The sequence below is a fragment of the Zalophus californianus genome, chromosome 14 (genome assembly GCF_009762305.2).
Source record: "Zalophus californianus isolate mZalCal1 chromosome 14, mZalCal1.pri.v2, whole genome shotgun sequence".
Classification (NCBI taxonomy): Eukaryota; Metazoa; Chordata; class Mammalia; order Carnivora; family Otariidae; genus Zalophus; species Zalophus californianus.
Window position 1 is genome coordinate 12,919,032 of NC_045608.1, and position 17,023 is coordinate 12,936,054.

Sequence of the window (17,023 nt, forward strand, 5' to 3'; positions counted from 1 at the left end):
AGATAAGAAGAGTGTGCCCCTGCTAAAAAATAAAACACACACACACACACACACGGGAAGGCAATGGCCTTAATAACTGTCCGAAACAGCAAGTGACTAGACTAGTAGGCTACATTTTTATCCTCTCTTCTTTTCTATTATATTCTAACTTTTCCCAAGGGTTAAAAGCAGCTCAAACCCTTTAAGAGATAAGAGTGACTATAAGGCATACCAAGAGATGGGATAGGGATTCTGGCAGAAATGAAATGATGAATCCCCCAGTGCATCAGACCTCCAGGCCACCAATACAAGACTCATTTTTAAAGAATATCATACTTATAAATGAAAAGGTTAATATTTTCTATTTAATTAGTAAAAAAATTTTTTGCACACAATAGATTCCTAAGAAAACACTTATATTTAATACTTACATAACATAATATATGTTAACTTACTCGAGCACTTGCTACAATGTACGTTGTATCTGTATCAGGAGTTTTATTTCAGAGGTTCCACAAATACCTGATATAAGTTTCATGCAAAGAAACAATACATGCACTCTAATGCAAGGGTTCCACAAACTATGGTCTGCAGGCCAAATCCTGCTCACCACTTGTGTTTGTAAATAAAGTTTTATTGGAACAGAGCCAAATGCATTCACTTAGGTGTTGTCTGTGGTTGCTTTGACTTTACAATGGCAGAGTTGAGAGGCTGCAACAGTGACAAGCTGGACCACAGAGTTGAAAATATGTATTACCTGGCCCTTTACATAGAAAGTTTGCTGATTCTGCTCTAATATACTTGAATGCACAAAACCACCAAGCTAATTTGTGGCATATGCTTTTTGCTTTTGTGTAGACCTGAGGAAAACAAACAAACAAAACCTCCCATCTATACGTATATACTGAACTTTTTATAAATGTGTCATTGATTAATAAGGCTTTAAAAAAATAATCTAGAACTATTCATACTGCTCATGTAAAGTAGCTATAGTAAGATAGCAAACGAGCTTGGCTCAAAGCCAGGCAACACTGCTGCCAGTGGTCAGCTGTGCTGTTCATTACTTTTAGTGCTTTGTGACTGTTACATTTATGACGGGAAATACTAGCAGTTGGTAGGTAGATTTGGGGATTCAATTTAAAAAGTCTGCTCTCTTAAGAGTCCAGACTGAAGTCTATCAGACAGTGGCAATGTGAATAAAGACTGTTCCAATTTACAACTACTTGTCCTTATAAATCAGGATTATCTTGCCCTTGTGCCCTTGTGCCACCAACACACAAACACAAAATAAATACAAACTATATCACCATCAATCACCAAAAATAAAGAAACAGAAGTCCATTCTTATATATGACTTCTATCATCCATAATTTCTCATTTGAATTTTCGTGTTAAAACTGACTTGATCTCACTGACTCAGTACATAAATAAACGTTAGAAGTTCTAATTTACTATCACTTTTATATTAATAAAACATTCTTTTGCCTGTCTTATATATTGGGGTTCAGTATTTAAAGATTTTCTTTGGTAAACAGTTTTGTTGATAATGAGAAGTTTAAAAACTGCACTTAAAACTACATTTAAAAGAATCAGAAAATATAAATCTGCTTTATTCTTTCTACCAACTATAATTTTCTCCCTCAGCTCAGTTAGGGACATTAGCTTAACCCTTTTCCTTTGTTTCCTGTACTGATTGCTTCAGGAATCTCTCACCTTTAAGCTCCCCATGGCCAAGCCGCCCAAGTCGGCCAATTACAACTCTCCAGGGTAGAGATGTCATTTGGACAATACCTATGCACCACTCCCATAACTTCTGTAGTCCAATTTTACGTGCAGATACTTTACTCCTCCGTGATCTAAAAAGGAAAGAAGTGAGGAAGGGGCCCCAAATGAGTCAAAGTTATCACTTAGCAAGACAAAACCCAGAAAATTCCAAAAAGCCCACCCAAACAGCACCCACTGCATTTAGACAGGAAAATCAGAATGACTCATTATCTGAGGAAAGGCACAGCATCAATTTATATGTGGCATAAACACCAAGGCTCCTCACCTGTTTGGTAAAGCAATATTTACAATACAAGTTTCTAATAATTCCCCATGGAGGTCAGTGCAGGAAGCCAAAAGCCAGCGCTGGTCATGAGACAGACAGTAGCCCACAAAGAGCACGTTGTATTTCTGGCTCGCCTCCCCAAATGTCTCTCCCAGCTCCGTCTGCTTGTCTTTGATTGGGGCCAGTATAAAAGGAGGGGAATAAAGCTGGATTGGGCTGGGTCGCTGAAATCAAAATAAAAGTCAGTATCAACACAAAGCCACCCGACTCAATGTTTACAACAACCCCAATTAGCACTTGAAACCAACAGGGAGTAATAACAACAGACCGCCCCCCAGAAGTATTACACACATAAACAGTAAGTGATAAGATAGAAACCAAAAAGATTGTTTAAGTGACATCAGCTAGGGAACCCCAATCAAGCCAATGTTTCCTTATTAAAAGGAAATTACTATTTTGGGAAGTAAACTGGCCCCCCATCATTAGTCATCAGGAAAGCAGAAATTAAAACCACAATGAGATACTACTACATACCCACCAGAATGTCAAATAAAAAAGAAAACACCAAGTATCTGAGAATGTGGAGCAACTAGAACTTTAATACACTGCTGGTGATGCAATCTCTTTGGGAAAGTGACAATCTCTGCTAAAGCCAAACATATACATACCCTGTGACCCAATCCAATGCACATATACGTTTACCAAAGGGCAGGTATAACACTGCTCACAACAGGCAAGATGGCGGAGGAGGAGACCTAGATTTCGTCTGGTCTCAGGAATTCAGCTGAATAGGGATCAAACCATTCTGAACACCTACAAACTCAACAGGAGATCGAAGAGGAGAGTAGCAACAACTCTCTGGACAGAGAAGCGACCACATCCTGGAAGGTAGGACGCGCGGAGAAGTGAATCCGAGGCAATATTCGGAAGGATAGACGGCGGGGGAGGGGGCCTCCGTCGGCCGCTTCTGGCAAGTGATAGAGCCGCGGAGCACAAAATCGGAACTTTTAGAAGTCGGCTCCGCTGAGGGACGTCGCTGCAGTGGCTAAGCGGGGGGGGTGGGGGGGGGTGGGTGGAATCCTCCCGGGACAGTGTGGTCTCAGGACCCTCGGGGTCACAGAAAGACCGGGGGTGCCTGAGTGCGGCAGAGCTCCCAGGTATCGGAGCGGGGGAGGCGCGGGCTCTCAGCTCGGGGTGGCCATAAACTGTGATCCGCGGCCCAGTCGGGCCACTGCTCCTCCAGCAGGAACCCAACAAGCGGCAGAGCCGGGGAGATTCCCCTTCCTCCCCCGGGAGGAGCGGCGCGGGAGCGCACTGCAGGGATCTCCTGGGTTTGGAGACTCCACACGGGGTCGGGTGCCAGAGATAGAAACGCTCGGTCACAGGCCGGGTGAGCACGGAGTGCGGCCAGAGACCAGGGAGACGGGAGTGACTGCTTTTCTCTGGGGGCACACTGAGGAGCGGGCTCCGAGTTCTCAGCTCCTCCGGGTGGAGACTGGGAGGCCACCATTTTCGCCCTGATCCTCCAAAGCTGTACCAAGAGCTTGCAGGGAACAAAAGCTCCTGAGAGTAAACCCGAGCAGCTTGCTTAGCCCAGACCGACAAGGGCGGGGCAATTCCGCCTCCGGCAAAGACGTTTGGGAACCACGGCAACAGGCCCCTCCCCCCAGAAGCTTAGCCCGAACGGCCAGCAAGCCAAGACCAAGTTTACCGATCAAGGAGGAGGGAGAACTCCAGCGCTAGGGGAATACTGCACATAGAATTCATGGCTTTTTTTTACCATGATTCATTAGTTCATCAAAGTTAATTTTTTTTAACTGTTTTTTTTTATTTTCTTTTTCCCTTTTTCAACCAACATCTTATCAATCCCTTTAAAAAAAAAAAAAACATTTTTTCTTTTTCATTTTTAGAGTCATATTTTATCCCTTCATAGTAGTTACCCTTATTTTTTGGCATATATATATAAGTTGTTCTCTCTTTAAAATTCTGAGATACAGTTTCTTCTAAGAGATCAAAATATACCCTAAATCACTAGTGTATGACTTTGTTCTAGTCTCCTGCCTGATCACATTCTCTCCCTTTTTTTTTTAAATCTTCTTCTTTCTTTTTTCAAACTTATCAATTCCTTTTATAAAATCTTTTATAATTTTCATCTTTACAGTCATCTTCCATCCCTTCCCTGTATCAACCCTTATTTTGTACATATATGTCATTCTTCCTTTAAAATTTCAGGAGGCACATTTTTCTAACAGACCACAATACGACCAAAATCTAGTGTGTGGCACTGATCTATGCACTAGTCTGATCATATTTGATAATATTCTGCTTTTTTTGTATTGCTCTGTTTTTGTTATCTTTTTTTTTTTCTCTTTCTTTCCCTTTCTTTTCCCCTGGTTTCAGGTCTTTTCTGATTTGTATACAGTATATTTGCTGGGGACGTTGTTCACCTGTTAGCATTTTGTTCTCTCATTCATCTATTCTCCTCTGGACAAAATGACAAGAAAAAAATCACCTCAGCAAAAAGAACAAGAGGTAGTACCGTCAGTCAGGGACCTACTCAATACGGGCATTACTACGATGTCGGACCTAGAGTTCAAAATCATGACTTTAAACATACTAGCCGGGCTTGAAAAAAGCGTGGAAGTTATTAGAGAAACCCTTTCTGGAGAAATAAAAGAACTAAAATTCTACCCAAGTCAAAATCAAAAAGGCTATTGATGAGGTGCAATCAAAAATGGGGGCACTAACTGCTAGGATAAATGAGGCAGAAGAGAGAATCAGTGATATAGAAAACCAAATGATGGAAAATAAAGAGGCTGAGAAAAAGAGAGATAAACAACTACAGGATCACGAGGGCAGAATTCGAGAGATAAGTGACACGATAAGACGAAACAGCATTAGAATAATTGGGATCCCAGAAGAAGAAGGGGGGGGCAGAAGTATATTGGAGAAAATAATAGCAGAGAACTTCCCTAATGTGAGGAAGGAAACAGGCAACAAAATCCAGGAGGCACAGAGAACCCCTCTCAAAATCAATAAAAATAGGTCAACACCCCGACATCTAATAGTAAAACTTACGAGTCTCAGAGACAAAGAGAAAATCCTGAAAGCAGCTCGGGAGAAGAGATATGTAACCTACAATGGTAAAAATATTAGATTGGCAACAGACCTATCCACAGAGACCTGGCAGGCCAGAAAGGACTGGCAAGATATCTTCAGAGCACTAAACGAGAAAAATATGCAGCCAAGAATACTATATCCTGCTAGGCTGTCACTGAAAATAGGAGAGATAAAGAGCTTCCAGAACAAACAAAACCTAAAGGAATTTGCAAACACGAAACCAGCCCTCCAAGAAATATTGAAAGGGGTCCTCTAAGCAAAGAGAGAGCCTAAAAGCAGCATAGATCAGAAAGGAACACAGACAATATACAGTAACAGTCACCTTACAGGCAATACAATGGCACTAAATTCATACCTTTCAATAGTTACCCTGAATGTAAATGGGCTCAATGCCCCAATCAAAAGACACAGGCTATCAGATTGGATTAAAAAACAAGACCCATCCATATGCTGTCTGCAAGAGACTCAATTTCAACCCAAAGACACCCCCAGATTGAAAGTGAGGGGGTGGAAAACCATTTACCATGCTAATGGACACTAAAAGAAAGCTGGGGTGGCGATCCTTATATCAGACAAATTAGATTTTAAAACAAAGACTGTAATAAGAGATGAGGAAGGACACTATATCCTACTTAAAGGGTCTATCCAACAAGAAGATCTAACAATTTTAAGTATCTATGCCCCTAACATGGGAACAGCCAATTATATAAGGCAATTAATAACAAAAGTGAAGAAACACATTGACAACAATACAATAATAGTGAGGGACTTTAACACCCCCCTGACTAAAATGGACAGATCATCTAAGCAAAAGATCAACAAGGAAATAAAGACTTTAAATGACACACTGGACCAAATGGACTTCACAGACATATTCAGAACATTCCATCCCAAAACAACGGAATATACATTCTTCTCTAGTGCCCATGGAACATTCTCCAGAATTGATCACATCCTAGGTCACAAATCAGGTCTCAACCGGTACCAAAAGATTGGGATCATTCCCCGCATATTTTCAGACCACAATGCTTTCAAACTAGAACTCAATCACAAGAGGAAAGTCGGAAAGAACTCAAATACATGGAGGCTAAACAGCATCCTACTAAAGAATGAATGGGTCAACCAGGAAATTAAAGAGGAATTAAAAAAATTCATGGAAACAAACGAAAATGAAAACACAACTGTCCAAAATCTTTGGGATACAGCAAAGGCAGTCCTGAGAGGAAAGTATATAGCAATACAAGCCTTTCTCAAAAAACAAGAAAGGTCTCAAATACACAACCTAACCCTACACCTAAAGGAGCTGGAGAAAGAACAGCAAATAAAGCCTAAACCCAGCAGGAGAAGAGAAATCATAAAGATCAGAGCAGAAATCAATGAACTAGAAACCAAAAGAACAGTAGAACAGATCAACGAAACTAGGAGCTGGTTCTTTGAAAGAATTAACAAGACTGATAAACTCCTGGCCAGACTGATCAAAAAGAAAAGAGAAATGACCCAAATCAACAAAATCATGAATGAAAGAGGAGAGATCACAACCAACACCAAAGAAATACAAACAATTATAAGAACATATTATGAGCAACTCTATGCCAGCAAATTAGATAACCTGGAAGAAATGGGTGCATTCCTAGAGATGTATCAACTACCAAAATTGAACCAGGAAGAAATAGAGAAACAGTCATCAAAAATCTCCCAAGAAACAAAAGCCCAGGGCCAGATGGCTTCCCAGGGGAATTCTATCAGACATTTCAAGAAGAATTAATACCTATTCTCCTGAAACTGTTCCAAAAAATAGAAATGGAAGGGAAACTTCCAAACTCATTTTATGAGGCATTACCTTGATCCCAAAACCAGACAAAGACCCCATCAAAAAAGAGAATTACAGACCAATATCCTTGATGAACATGGATGCAAAAATTCTCACCAAAATACTAGCCAATAGGATCCAACAGTACATTAAAAGGATTATTCACCAGGACCAAGTGGGATTTATTCCTGGGCTGCAAGGCTGGTTCGACATCCGCAAATCAATCAACGTGATACAATACATTAACTAAAGAAAGAGCAAGAATCATATGATCCTCTCAATAGATGCAGAAAAAGCATTTGACAAAGTACAACATCCTTTCTTGATCAAAACTCTTCAGAGTATAGGGATAGAGGGTACATACCTCAATATCATAAAAGCCATCTATGAAAAACCTACAGCGAATATCATTCTCAATGGGGAAAGGCTGAGAGCTTTTCCCCTAAGGTCAGGAACGCGGCAGGGATGTCCACTCTCACCACTGCTCTTCAACATAGTATTAGAAGTCCTAGCCACAGCAATCAGACAACAAAAAGAAATCAAAGGCATCCAAATCGGCAAAGAGGAAGTCAAACTCTCACTCTTTGCAGATGATATGATACTGTATGTGGAAAACCCAAAAGACTCCACCCCAAAACTGCTAGAACTCATACAGGAATTCAGTCAAGTAGCAGGCTATAAAATCAATGCACAGAAATCAGTGGCATTCCTATACACCAACAACAAGACAGAAGAGAGACAAATCAAGGAGTCTATCCCATTTACAATTGCACCCAAAACCATAAGATACCTAGGAATAAATCTAACCAAAGAGGCAAAGGATCTGTACTCCGAAAACTATAAAATACTCATGAAAGAAATTGAAGAAGACACAAAGAAATGGAAAAACGTTCCATGCTCATGGATTGGGAGAATCAACATTGTGAAGATGTCAATGCTACCTAGAGCAATCTACACATTCAATGCAATCCCCATCAAAATACCATCCACTTTTTTCAAAGAAATGGAACAAATAATCCTAAAATTTGTATGGAACCAGAAGAGACCCAGAATAGCCAGAGGAATACTGAAAAAGAAAAGCAAAGCTGGCGGCATCACAATTCCGGACTTCCAGCTCTATTACAAAGCTGTCATCATCAAGACAGTATGGTACTGGCACAAAAACAGACACATAGATCAATGGAACAGAATCGAGAGCCCAGAAATGGACCCTCAACTCTATGGTCAACTTATCTTTGACAAAGCAGGAAAGAATGTCCAATGGCAAAAAGACAGTCTCTTCAACAAATGGTGTTGGGAAAATTGGACAGCCACATGCAGAAGAATGAAACTGGACCATTTCCTTACACCACACACAAAAATAGACTCCGAATGGTTGAAAGACCTAAACGTGAGACAGGAGTCCATCAAAATCCTAAAGGAGAACACAGGTAGCAACCTTTTCGACCTTAGCCGCAGCAACTTCTTCCTAGAAACATTGCCAAAGGCACGGGAAGCCAGGGCAAAAATGAACTATTGGGATTTCATCAAGATAAAAAGCTTTTGCACGGCAAAAGAAACAGTCCACAAAACCAAAAGACAACCGACAGAATGGGAGAAAATACTTGCAAATGACATATCAGATAAAGGGCTAGTAACCAAAATCTATAAAGAACTTATCAAACTCAACACCCAAAGAAGAAATAATCCAATCAAGAAATGGGCAGAAGACATGAACAGACATTTCTCCAAAGAAGACATCCAAATGGCCAACAGGCACATGAAAAAGTGCTCAACATCGCTCGGCATCAGGGAAATCCAAATCAAAACCTCAATGAGATACCATCTCACACCCGTCAGAATGGCTAAAATTAACAAGTCAGGGAATGACGGATGTTGGCGGGGATGTGGAGAAAGGGGAACCCTCCTACACTGTTGGTGGGAATGCAAGCTGGTGCAACCCCTCTGGAAAACAGTATGGAGGTTCCTCAAACAGTTGAAATTAGAGCTACCGTTCGATCCAGCAATTGCACTACTGAGTATTTACCACAAAGATACAAATGTAGGGACCCGAAGGGGTACGTGTACCCCAATGTTTATAGCAGCAATGTCCACCATAGCCAAACTGTGGAAAGAGCCAAGATGCCCATCGACAGATGAATGGATAAAGAAGATGTGATATATATACACAATGGAATATTATGCAGCCATCAAAAGGAATGAGATCTTGCCGTTTGCAACGACGTGGATGGAACTGGAGGGTGTTATGCTGAGTGAAATAAGTCAATCAGAGAAAGACATGTATCACATGACCTCACTGATATGAGGAATTCTTAATCTCAGGAAAGAAACTGAGTGTTACTGGAGTGGTTGGGGGTGGGAGGGATGGGGTGGCTGGGTGATAGACATTGGGGAGGGTATGTGCTACGGTGAGCGCTGTGAATTGTGCAAGACTGCTGAATCACAGTTCTGTACTTCTGAAACAAATAACGCAACATATTTTAAGAAAAAAGAAAAAGAAGATAACAGGAGAGGAAGAAAAGGGGGGTATGTCAGAGGGGGAGACGAACCATGAGAGATGATGGACTCTGAAAAACAAACTGAGGGTTCTAGAGGGGAGGGGGGCAGGGGGATGGGTTAGCCTGGTGATGGGTATTGAGGAGGGCACGTTCTGCATGGAGCACTGGGTGTTATGAACAAACAATGAATCATGGAACACTGCACCAAAAACTAATGATGTAATATATGGTGATTAACATAACAATAAAAAAATAAAAATAAAATAAAAATAAAAATGTAATAATCATTCTTATCCAGATCATACCAATACAGGCTGTAGCAGGCTAGATTGAGCCCACATAGTTGCTGATCCCTGAAACAATACATATTCATACATACATATGTACATGTAGCATACACTGACGAAATTACAGAATTTTAAAGCTAAAATAAATAAAGACCTGAGAAAGAGTCTAATCCAATTCCTTCATTTTAGGGATATAAAACACAGGGCTAGAGATATTCAATAATGTGCTCAAAGTTTCAAAGCTAACCTTATCATCGACCCATGCATTTTCCCTATACCTGGAAAGTCTACTCCTAGGTATTTACCAAGAGTTCGTTCGTAAACCATTTTAAACATAAACTCTTGTGCACAAATGTTCAAAGCAGTATTACTCACAATAGCTAAAAAGTGGAAAAACCCAAATGTGCATCCACTAAAGAATGAGTAAACAAAATGTGGTATACCCATCCGATGGAGTATCATTTAACCATAAAAAGAAATAAAATACGATACATGCTATGACATGAATGGACCTTGAAAACATGCTAAATGAAAGAAGCCAGACATAAAAGACTACATATTGTATGATCTATTTATAGGAAGTGTCCAAAACAGGAAACTCCACAGAGACAGAAAGTAGACTAGTGGCTGTCAAGGGCTGGGGGAGGGGAAATGATTGGCTGCTAATAGGTATGGCGTTTCCTTCCAGGTTGGCAAAATGTTCTAAAATGAGACAGCAGTGATAGTTGTACAATTCTGTGAACAAACTAAGAACCACTGAACTATGCAATTTTTAAAAGGGTGAATGTTATAACATGCGAATTATGCCTCAACAAAGCTTTCAAACAAAAGAGTCCAGGTGAGACCACCTGAAAAGTTTAGCAAAAAGTAAAAGGCTGAAGGTCAAATATCTTAGATGCAATAGACAGCCTGTGATAAATCACAAAGTAAAATACTATTCCCAAACTGCTTTTCAGATACCGTATATTCTATGAAAAACAAAAGAGACACCACCAACAGGATTTCTTCTAATACTTGCACGGTAAGTACTAAAATCCATTCCTTCTTATGTAAAATGTGCTTGCATAAGACTGTGCCGCAGCAGAGATTCGGAATTCCCGAATGCAGAGGCCTGGCTGTCGTGCTCACCACCACATCCTCAGCACCTACCCTAGTGCCTGGCACACAGCAGACACTGGGCTGCATTTACTGAATGAAAGTGCCCTGTTCTAGCTGCAGACTGAGGGGAGCAGCAGCATTTAGCAACTAATCATTACCATATACATGTAAAAATTTATAAACCTCAGGAAATACTCCTAACATTTGATTTAAGTCAAATGATTTCTTTCTCTTCCTGTTCCAAAGCAAAAGGGAAAAAAAGGCTTATTTTTGCCATTTATTTTCATCTAGATTCAGCCATTTATCTCAGGAACTATTGACCGTGTTCTGCCAGTATGTTATAAACTTTAAAACTTTTAGGTAATGCCTCAAGACATCTTAATACAGGTAGTCGGCCTTTGCTCCCCTCTATGAAAATGCAGAACACTATGAGTTATAATTTGAAATTGTGATAACTTCTTACCAAAGCATAAGGAATGATTGCATCTGAACCGCAGAATAACCACAAGAGGTAAAGAACTAAAAAGTCTACGTTTATAAAGAAAGGCAATAACTCAATTTCTGGAGACAAAAGAAGAAACAAGTAGAAATAATTTTTTTTTTAATTCTAGAAAAAGCTAACAGAGAAAAGAGATGAACTGTTCACAAAAGTGAAAAAATTAAAACTCCAAAGAATAAACCAACCTGAACTGCCAGAGACAAAAACTGTACATAACTGCAGAATAAATGTGGGTTGTGGGCTAAGCCATTTCTTCTGGATCAAGTGACAACAAATGTGGTATTAACCACATGCCTCATTTTTTCCCACTTCTAAGTTTTTATTTATCCAAGAGATAAGCATTTCATTGTGTTTCTCAGGAAAACTTACATTACCAACTAAAATCAGCAGGTTTTGGTGTTTTTAAGTTCCTTTATATGGTGAAGAAGTGTTTGCTGGCTTTTACTAACAGGTAAACTTTCATGCAATAAAAGTTGTGGGAACTGATTTCTGAAAGCTTTGAAACTTCTAAACACTGCTCTGTTCATCTATCTTCAGGATAAAATGATGAGTAAAATAAAATATACAACTTTTGTTTGGTGTTTTAAAATTCCTCTAGAGGTACATATTTGTGGGAAGTAGGTTTAAGAAGATGGAGAGAAAAAGCATTCATTTATAGATCAGAAGCACTGAGATAAGGGAAGAGAAAGCAAGCCCCTGTAAAAATGTGCTTCGGAAAATGAGGAGCTCCTGCAGAATAAACACAGGCACGGCTGCCGTACCAGGAAAGAAGAGAGCTGGGGAAGGAAGAGAGTCCGTGATTTAATAACAGATTAACTTCAAAAAATAAAAAAACAAAATACACACAGGAAAGTCCAACATCAGTAAGTAAAAGTGATGAGTATATTGCTGCCTTAGGTCCTACAACCAAAAACAGAGAGTTTACTTGCCTCTTTTCTCAAAAAATTATACAAGTTTAGAGAAGTACCTCCTCTATTTTAAATTAAGGATCAGAGAAACCTCCCAATCTTAACAAAGGCCAAAGACCACCCCAGCAGCCAACTCTCCTGGCCTGCTTTCCTAGTATAAAAGCACTCTTTTGGCAATTTCTGCTGTGCTACCACCTACCTCTGGGTTCTTGAGGGTCATCTCGATGCTGGCAGCAGGCCCGAATCCCGTGAGGGACTTAATGTGGATCTGTGTGGGCAGAGGTCGCCGGCACTGGCAGTACACTGAAAACGCCATGGACTTCAAGTATTGAATGTAGAAAACTTGTTCGTCCTTCATTGTCTGCAGCATGTACTGGCAAGGCACAATCTATACACACAAACACAAACACAACTAGAAACTGAGATCTAATGCACTTGGGAAATGAAATGGCATGAATTCTTTGCTGAAAGAGGGCAGGGAGCTCTAGTTTTAAAATATATAAGGGGCTCCTGGCTGGCTCAGTCACTGGAGCATGCAACTCTTGATCTCGGGGCTGTGATTTTGGGCCCCACATGGGATGCAGAGATTGCTTAAAATCAAATCAAATCAATTATAATACATATATATATAGTTTACATAATTTAACTCAATTCCTTAGATGACATAAAACCCTCTATTACAAAGATACACCAACAACTGAAGAAAATATTTCAATTTGTTGGTCAAGTTACAGTCACTTAGAAATCACTCTGTTCCTTTTTTAGGGATAAAGTGTCAATTTATTGTTGCCATGCTCCAAAATTTTAAAACTTGCTTCTTAATGTAGTTCTCCTTTTTATCATATATACACATAGTGTGCGTGGTAACTTTGGAACTATTGTCTAAGGATGTGAGACACAAACTTCATGATGAAAAACAATCAACAACCTATTCTGGTAACTTTAATTTCAGTATTTTAATTCTGTAAGATGGCTTTAGTGAAAGTGACAGTAAAACAAAACCCAAACACCCAAGGTACCATTTTTCACCTGTTACCAAAATCTTGTAAAATTATTACACTATAAAGCTGGCAAGGCGGTAGTGAACAACGCACACTCACTGACTGCTCAATGAAGGGAGTGTAAGAAGTGTAACTTTTCTGGAAAGGAATCTGGTTATTATTTATCAGTACTATATCTAAGAATACACTTTAAGAAATGACCTGAAGTGTGAAAAAGAGAGTATAAAGATGTTTGTTTATTACAGCTTTATTTGTAATAGCAAAATTTAGAAACAAATTAATATCTGCACAATAATAAATATGGAGAACATGCACTCTTTAAAATGCTGCTTGTAAGAATTTTAAACAACATGGAAAAGTATTCATGAATGTTAAGTATTAAAGAAAAAAATTATACTAAAAGTATGATTGCAACTCTGTAAACAAACATACACAAAAAAGGCTAGAAATATACCAAAATGTTATGCAATGGTGACTTAATCTAAAGGTAGAATTATGAATATCTTTTCCTTTATAGCTTTCATGTACTTCCAATTAAAAAAAAAATCATGAACTTGTATTTCACAAAAAACAATAATAAAAGGGAAAAATAAAGTTGCAAATAGTTACCTGGAGAATGAAAGAATTTCTCATATGCTCAGGTAAATTATCTAGCATCTCTGTGTAGCAGCGCATCAAACTCAACAGCCAAAAGTTTCCAGAAGTGGAGTCTTCGTCTGCAGTGTAAGTGAAGGGGTCCACCATGTAAATGACAACAGCTGGAGGATAGGCCTGGCTGTCTGCAGAGTCAGGCTCAGTGGGAATTCCTATTCTCTCTCGTTCTGTGACACTGCAGAGAGAGCCACTTATGAGATGCACAAAACAAATACAAGTCACACAAATAAACCAGTTCCAGAGCACACCGACCCCCTGGACGATGATTACAGATTAAATATAACATCAATATGTGTATTACCAAATGAAAGCAAACCAAGCCAATTAGTACCAAGACAGGTGGGAAATGACAATATACTCCTTTAAATGGGAGATCTCTTTTTCCACTCCCTCTTTTTCCTGGGGCCATATTCTAAAAAGATGTTTTATAATACTATTAATGTTAGTGGTAATGGCTTACTATTGCTATTATCCGTATATTCTGTTCACATAGTAATAGTAGAATTATCAGTAAAACTTACTACGAAGCTAGTAAGTTTATAAGAAGTCTCAAATTTCTTAACACTGAAGCAACAGACTGACAGTTGTTACTTCCTTTTGGGAAGAAGAGAAATAGAGCACTTCACTAGATTGAGAGATTCATGACGTTGAGGGGGACAGATGCATGCAGAAGAGTAAGTAAGGAGTCCAAGCTAAAGCCACTCGTCTCAATCGGTGAACAACATACCTTTCTTGTCCATCCTGAGAGGGCTGAGAGGAGCTCTGCCCAGGCTCAGTGTCTCCACCACAGCCTATGTTCCCTTGCGTTCTATCTGCAGAACTGGCCCCAGTGCTGGGGTTCTGCCCTCCAACACTAGCACTGAATCCTGAAGAAGAGGTAGTGCTGATCTGGTTAATAACAGGAGCAGGGGCAGATGATGAGACGGGTGGCACAGAGGAACCAGATGCGGAGCTACTTGCTGTCGGGTTCCCAGAACTGCTGTTAGAGGTGGGATTGAATGCACTGCCAGTTGAGGGCGCTGCTGATCCTGAATTTGAAGCTAGAGGCCCAGCATTCCCAGGTGTAGCTTGTCCCTGTGCTGCTGCTGGTGGGGACTGGTACTTAGGTGGTATCAACAGGCTGCTATCGAGCTGCAGAGTGGCTAGATAAGGTGCTGAAAGAGGACGTGCAGAGAGGTGACATCAGTGATGTTCTGCAGTGTCGGACTGAATCAGAAATTCAGAATGGCCACTTTTTTAAAAATTATGCTTTCAGGCTGCAGTACTCTGATTATGACACCCAAAATGCTATCTCCACACTTGAATATATGCTTCTATATTCTGCAAACATGGAAATGAATACGAAGCTACTTTTTATTAATTCTGGTGAAGAGGCTTATTTGAAAAAAAAGAAAAGAACAAAAAGAAAATCAATCCCTTGTAACATTTTCCTTTCAGACTGACTCTGCCTGCCTGCACTGAAAACTGAGAAGCCATCTATTCTATAGTCACCACGGTATACCAGGCTCTTCTGTGTACTGAGCTTTAAAAGCTTCCAAGATTCTCTTGGGAATGTTGGTTAAACTTAAGCAGTTAATACCAAGTCCTGCTGCTAAGTTTTCAAAATGTGGAGTAAATTAGATATGACTTCTTTAGGCAACTTTAAATTGCTTTTAAAGAATGTGTGTGCACATAAAAATTAGCATTTAACGACCTAGAACAAAGAAATTAGACCTAAATAAATACAGTAATGGAACACTAACATTACCTGAGACGAAAGTAGCATAATGCTGCTTCCCAAAGGGGGACAATTTGCTATTTTACTTCTCAGATTCTACTTGGCCAAATAAATTCCCATTTACCTAGGTGATGGCGGCAAACTTGCGCATAAAGTTTGAGTCTGGAATGATTGTCATTCTCCTCACTGCTCCACGGCTGGTTGAACCACTCGCTCACAAGCTCGTCAGTCAGCTTCTGGGCCACGGTCTTTCCCACACGCATGATCCCATCTCGTAGCACTTTGCAAATGGGCTTGTGCTGCCCAAGCCTACACATCTGATACCACAAGCAAGATCATTATTTACAATAGGAACCACTCCTGTCATCAGTGGGGGGAACTCTTTATCATCCTCATGGAAGTATTTGGGTTTTTTTTTTCTTTTAGCGTTAACACAAGCAACCAAACCAACATTATACGCTGGTCCTTTCTGGTAATTATAATGTATGCTGAGACTGCTATCTGTCTCTCCAAAAACTGGCCTAGACCCTCTAAAGAAAAATAAATGTTTCTTCACCCCAGCCAATTCCTCCCACACAAGGGAAGATCGCTGAGCACTACCTGACTGCTAATGGTCAAATAAAGAATTAACCAGATTCCTGCCTACTAAGGCTGACTGAGACATATGTCCACTAAAACCTCTTAAGTAATCCCTACTCATAATGTTTTCCCATAAGATAATATTAAAATTCTATGGGCCACCTGTTACACTGTTACATTTGGAGACCACCAATAGCAGAGGCCACTGAAGCAGTGGATATGCTGATCACTTTTTAAAAGTAAATAGTTGTTTTAAGCACAATGAGATTCTGTTATTAATCTCCAGGACATTAAATGGGTACTTATGGCAAAGAATTAATATAATACACCTGCAAAAAATAAGCTACTTAACTATCTATTCACCAACAGGAGAGCCCACATTATCCCTTATTAGAGGTGATAACTGAAGGCTTACCAAGCCCCTACAAAGTTCTCTAGCACACACTCTTCTTAACCAGGTATGTACTACCGCCAAATGAGCAATCCTAGTAAAGTCATTAGGCTCTAAAAAGATACAGCAATGCTTTTATGTTTTTTAACTCATTTCAAAGTTCCATCCAAGAGAAGAGCTGGGCTTTAAAATAATTGCTTAGACAAGTTTTCTGTGTTATGGTCCTTATGATTTAATAGCATTACACATCCATGGGTCAGGCACTGTATAGAAATTACTGTATCTAAGGGTTCCTTTAGGGGCTTAACTGATGCTATTACCTCATATATTAGCATCTCACTTCTTTGTAGCAACATTTAAGTTTGCTATTTCATGTGTGCCCATCCATTTCTAGATAGCGAATGTTCCGTTATGAAATATTTTAGAAATTCA

General features: G+C 39.7%; 1 protein-coding gene across 3 annotated transcripts in view; it reads right to left on the bottom strand.

Moving 5' to 3' along the window:
• Nucleotides 1-17,023, bottom strand: part of MED13L (mediator complex subunit 13L) — a 301,840-nt gene that overhangs the window by 13,017 nt on the left and 271,800 nt on the right. For 2 of the 3 annotated variants that reach the window (XM_027576373.2, XM_027576372.2), the window contains exons 20-25: nucleotides 15,746-15,938; nucleotides 14,632-15,058; nucleotides 13,860-14,079; nucleotides 12,449-12,637; nucleotides 2,030-2,253; nucleotides 1,693-1,835 (exon numbers count right to left, since the gene is read on the bottom strand). In XM_027576373.2, coding sequence (XP_027432174.1) covers nucleotides 1,693-1,835; nucleotides 2,030-2,253; nucleotides 12,449-12,637; nucleotides 13,860-14,079; nucleotides 14,632-15,058; nucleotides 15,746-15,938 — 1,396 coding nt within the window. The remainder of the gene's footprint in view (nucleotides 1-1,692; nucleotides 1,836-2,029; nucleotides 2,254-12,448; nucleotides 12,638-13,859; nucleotides 14,080-14,631; nucleotides 15,059-15,745; nucleotides 15,939-17,023) is intronic. The other variant, XR_003516937.2, reaches the window with a different exon arrangement.